The 5,507-nt window shown below is 50.5% G+C and overlaps 1 protein-coding gene across 1 annotated transcript; it reads right to left on the bottom strand.

The window, feature by feature from the left end:
* Nucleotides 1-1,948: 1,948 nt before the first annotated feature.
* Nucleotides 1,949-4,738, bottom strand: LOC127319551 (glycerophosphodiester phosphodiesterase GDPD1, chloroplastic). The gene is made up of 7 exons (XM_051349521.2): nucleotides 4,300-4,738; nucleotides 3,474-3,533; nucleotides 3,279-3,359; nucleotides 2,981-3,181; nucleotides 2,808-2,903; nucleotides 2,505-2,701; nucleotides 1,949-2,399 (listed from the first exon to the last, which is right to left on the bottom strand). The coding sequence occupies exons 1-7, from the start codon at nucleotides 4,561-4,563 to the stop codon at nucleotides 2,168-2,170; spliced, it is 1,131 nt and encodes a 376-aa protein (XP_051205481.1). The 5' UTR covers nucleotides 4,564-4,738; the 3' UTR covers nucleotides 1,949-2,167.
* Nucleotides 4,739-5,507: the final 769 nt, after the last annotated feature.

The following is a 5,507-nucleotide window of genomic DNA, read 5'->3' as shown; positions in this document are numbered from 1 at the left end:
TCCAGAAACTCGTACATCGAGGCCTTTATCGAAAAGAAAAAAAAAACTCGTCGAGGCAGCAGTGCCACTCTTCCAAATCACCATGCTGACAATTTAGACGCAGCGTGTGGTTATTGATTCACCAAATTGGTAGATGGAGAGGGCAGTTTCGGGGATGAGAAAACGATGGCTCTGGTGGCGCGGGTGAATGAAGCGGCGTATGCGCTAGAGTGGGAAGCGAGATTGAGGGGAGTTAGGGCATCTCCAACCGGCCGACCCAACATGTCCGTTTGGGTTGCACGCGGCGCCCAACGCCGGTGACCCAAAGAGACTTCACGTGGTTCGTCTTCGTTGCGCGGCGCTGCGCCATGGCAGGCCTCGACGTGACAGCCATGGTGGGCGGTGGAACGCGGGAAAGATCCCGCGCGCACCAAGGTTCCCGCGCGCGCGAAAACACCATTGGCGCGCGCTCGCGCCCAAGTTTCCCGCCAGACCGCGGACGGCTGGTACGAGGCCGCGGAGGAGGGGGCGGCCGCCGCGGAGGAGCCCGTCGACGAGGAGGACCTCGCGCTGGCGAATATCAACGCCGCCATCGAGGAGCGTCTCGCCGATCTCACGCGCGTGATGAAGGAGCACGAGGCCACCTGGCGGGCCGGCCGCCGCCGATTAAGCGACCTCCTCGGCCAGAAGAACGAGCTGATCGCTATGCGAGCAGCCCGTCACCTCATCCAGATGCCCTCGCCCGAGCGGCGCGCCCGGGAGGATGCTGCGTCGGCGGAGCGGGGCCGGCAAGAGCGCATGCGCCGGCGGTAGGAGAACCACGAGGCCCATGCCCCCGCTCGCGTCCGCCTGGAGGCGCGCACCGCTGTGGAACGCGCCGCCCTGCAGGAGCTTGAGGTATGCGGGAGGCGGATGGTTCCGCCGCAGGAGGCGGAGCGCGAGCGCGCCCGAGGTGCGCAGGCGGAAAGGAGGAGGATGAAGGCCTCCGCCGAAGCCGCCGCCGCGCCACCCAGCTGGTAAGCTGGAGTGGAATCCTCACGCGTACAGGCCACCCGCGTCGAGTGAAATCCACGGCCCCGACGGCGAGTCGGCGAGGAGACGCCGGCGAGGCCGCCGGCCCCGTACGTAGTAGGATAGAAGTAGTAGTTAAAAAAATTGTAATGAGTTCTTTCTAATGAAAACAAATGTTTATGTCTATGACACGCGGGCCAGGGGCGGACAAGGGGGGGACGCGAGCGACCAGCCTTTCGTGTCCGCGGCCACGCAAACCCGGGCCAGATTGGAGCTGGGTTTGCGTCGTTCCGGACGCCGCGGCCATCCGTTTTAGGGATGGGTCCGCGCGCTGGGCCGGGTTTTTGTCCGTCTGGACCCATCCGGACTCGCGGGCGCGGGATGGGTCGCCCTGTTGGAGATGCCCTTACCGCAGACAAAATGCAGCGGAGAAGGGATCGGAGAGGGCATCCTGCCGTTTCTGAACGGGACGTTTCGGGAGAAGAAGAATCGGCTGCTCGATACATGGACCGTGGCTGCACGTGTAGGAGAGGAAATCCAGTAACCAGACCAAAGCCTGAAGAATCTATATCTAGACTAATGGGCTAAATATGGGCTGGACTAAGCCCGCAGAATCTAGACTAATGGGCCAAATGATCGGATGATACATGTAGAACTGGAACAGAATAACGCATAACCAAAGGAGACGTGACAGGCAGTTGTTGCAGCGACCGTTTGGGCGTGGGCAAGAAAAGAGAATGACGTGGCTGCACCAGGAGCCAGGAAAATCTTGTAGTGGGGATCTCCTATTTAAAGATAAAAGATAAGGCCCCTAAATATTTTATGCCAAAATTTAAACCACAATCTAAACAAGTCATATAACACCAAAATCATATCAGTGGAAACATCTTTCAGATATGATGAATCTAATGATATGCCTTTGGTGACATATAATCATATTATGTTAGTATTTAAAAAATTACCTCACAATGTGTGGTGGCCTTGTATATAAAAACGGGGGGAGTACATTAAAGGTGGTTTCAATTGGAAACCACTCCCCTCGCTACAAAATGTAAATATAAACCCCAAGGGCTCCCCCTATCCCATAAAGGCACGAACCTACGTAAAATTTACTACCCTCAAAGGGTTCCTCTTCGTTTTCGTCATTCAGTTACATCCAAAGCCAGAATGGAGTGCGCTATTGCACGAGCTCAGGCATCAGCCTCAGCAGGAATGAGATCTCCCTGTGCGTGAAATTTGGTGTTGACGTGGCATCTTTCATCACCTTGCTGCTTAAGTCTTCGATTTCGATGTCGGTCTGGGGGGTGGCGATGAGATCAGAGATGGCCTTGGTGATCTCCGGCACGAGGTCCACTATGACCCCGTTCACTCCCATCAGGTGCTGCATGTACACGGCCTCCGGCACATTACTGCAAATTTGCACGAGGACATAAATTGTTTAGGGCTTGAATTCAGGTAGTTAACAACTTAATCAGGTTGTTCAAAAGAGGTTTCTGACAAACTCTATAACTTACTTCAATGTTCCGTAGGTCAATAGGGAGAGGTCAGCCTCTTTGATCTTTGATATAGCTGCCGGGAACCTGAATATTGCACGGGCCTCCGAGACAATTCCTTGCATGCCGCTGGCAAGACAAAGCTTAACTGCCTCTTCCAACGAGTTCCTCCTCACGTCAGTATAGATTTCTGTCCCACCATTTGTCAAGAAGTAAACCTGAACATCAAAACGGTGATTGTATACAATCATTAATCGGTGTCTGTCATGGTAGGGATACAAGTTCTAATGGAATTTGCAACGTGTCAGGCAACAGTGTACTTACAGGGTATGTGCTTTGCATTTTTCGCATGAGCTGTGCAGCATCGGGCTGGAAGCTAGAGAAAATGATAGGTCTGTCCTTGGCATACTCAAAGACCACCTGTTTCCAAGGTGCAAACGAAAGTGTTAGACAGGTATGCTGTACACAATTGGAAAGTGTTAGTAAGCAAAACATGCCTTCAAGATGGCCTCGAGGATGTGGCTGAGCTCTTCCTCCTGGTATACAAGATTGTCATCAAATTTTAGCTCAACATTGAAGCCCAATCTTGGATTGACCTTCTCGAATGCTTCTTGAAGGGTGCAAAGAGGATCATCTGATTGCACATTCCAATTCAAAACTCTACCATCCTTCATTTTCCGCAACAAAGGCTTCCCATTCTGTCATGAAGCAGAACATTATTAGATTCTACATAGAACTACTGAAGTCGCAAATGACAAGAAGAGCAAAAATAGGTGTTTTGCATTGTTATAATACCTTCCCCTCCTTATTTTGAGGTCCATACTGGAGGAATTCTTCCAGCCGAAGATCTGTGACACGGCTGTCTGAAACTTTACCCTGAGAAAACAGATATTCGTATTGAGATTATGTGATTCAGATATGACTCATTCCAGGCAAAATCTCAGAACAGATGAAGGATACAAAGCAAAACAGGGTATATATGAAACTTACCTGTTCTTCAGTAAAGATAAAGTTGTCATGGAAGATGATTGGGCAGGCGTCCTTGGTGACCTACAAAATTGATATTCATGGTTCTCTTCTCAACATCTTTGCACACTGAGTTATTTTAGACAAAGAGAGAAGGGCCAGAAGTAAACAAATCAGTATCTTCTTTGAACACTTCAGCAAGCTCGATTTAAGCAAATTTAAAATAGCATGGTAAAAAAAACGGAATCCCGAGTTAAACAGATGTCGGTCGTACGTTCACACACAATTTAAATACTTTGAGGGTTCAAGATTGCATGAGAGAATGCGATTCTAGACAAAGGGTAGGGTTTTTTTTTTTGTAGTATTTGGTGTACTCTGTGTTATGTATTGCAAATCAGAGCCGTGCTAAAAGATTTTTCCAGCGACAACCAAGCCCCAGATGCAAGAATACCAAACGAAATTATTTTATATTGGTCAGATTTGAACAAGTCGATCAGAGGCAAATCGGAGACGGCATCGGCGCACGTGCCTTTCCTTGCTACGCGGCGAGTTTTCATGTTCTTTCTGACCGAAACACGCCAAGCGTGTCGCGTCGCGTTGTCGAGCTGCCCAGGCTGGACGGACGGAGGCGTCCCCATCAAGATCACCTAGACCAAAATCCGTTACACAGAGGATGGAGAGCACGACCCAAGCACGACCCGACAAGATCGCACGTAGACAGACCATACCCTTTCCGTTTCATCAACGCAGATCTTTTCCGTTTCATTAACTTAGGACGAGTTTTCTACTAACTTCCAGACGAAGAGGAGACTAAGTAAATCCAAGCTCCGAGGAAAGAATCGGTTTTTACCTGGACGTCGAACTCCACATAGTCGATGGCGAAGCGCGCCGCCTCGTTGAAGGACCTGACGGAGTTCTCCTTGACCTCCTGCAGGCGGCGGTCTGGCGACGACAGCGCGTTCATCCCCTTGCCCCGGTGCCCGATCACCGCGAGCCGGCCCGCCGCGCGCTGCTGCTTCGCGCCCGCGCCAATGCGCGCGGCGGCGGCGAGGTCCGGGACGAGGACGTCGAGGGTTGGGACGTCGGAGACGCGGGCGGCCTTGAGCAGAGCCATTGGTCGATGATCGATCTATTTGTGTCAAGGAATTGGCTGTTACGGCTAGGAAGTTCGTACACGTGCGGAGGAATTGGTGTGGATTTGGGCAGCGCAGGCCGGGTGGATTGAAGAGGAGGGGGGGAGGGAGTTGAATGTCGCCGGACAAGGAAAGGAACCAGGAGCGTTATAAAGAGGGAGGAGGCCGAAATCGAATGTGGTAGGGGCGCGGGAATATTCCAGGGTGCCATGGCTGTCCCTGGGTTTATCCTCGTGGATATTCGGTGGCCGCATTGCCTTCCGGACAGCTTCCCGTTTCCGCTTCCTTGTCCTATTTTTTTCTTCCACATGTCTGGCTCTGACTTTCCCTTCTTCTTCTAGTCGAGTCTGGACTAGATAGCTATAGAGTAGTTGGACCGCGTTGCCAGGGTGGAAAGCTCATCCTCGACCCTCCGATATGGTTTAATGTGCAGGAACAAAGCAGATCGCCTAGGTCTTTGAAATGATATCGGAAGATATGTGAATCCTTTGTGATGCAATTTGGCTGAAAGCGATCCTCTCTCAAACCCATTGTGAGTTACGAGTAGGACAATGCGGCGTACATACCCCTTTATAAATCTCACACAATTTTCGTGGCACAGAGGGAGCAGATTTAAATGCTAGATATAGATCGTAGCATACTACAAACATGCAAATCACAATGCAGGGTTCTTTAGATTGACAACGCAAAAATCGCAAAAATGTGGATCTTCAATATAGTGAATGGCTCACAATTCAAAACTACTTCCTTTGGCGAAAATTAATTGGCACATCCATATAACATGTCTAATACAAGTATATTCCCGAGCTACATCCACAAATTTTGGCTGGAGTGTAAATTTTGTTCAGATTCTGCCATACGTGCACACCTAATATAAATAATTTATAACATGTAGATACATAGATAGAAAAATAAAAGAGAAAAA

This window comes from Lolium perenne, chromosome 6 (genome assembly GCF_019359855.2).
Source record: "Lolium perenne isolate Kyuss_39 chromosome 6, Kyuss_2.0, whole genome shotgun sequence".
Lineage (NCBI taxonomy): Eukaryota > Viridiplantae > Streptophyta > Magnoliopsida > Poales > Poaceae > Lolium > Lolium perenne.
The sequence above is the reverse complement of the archived record's forward strand: the minus strand, read 5'-3'. Positions and strand labels throughout refer to the sequence as shown.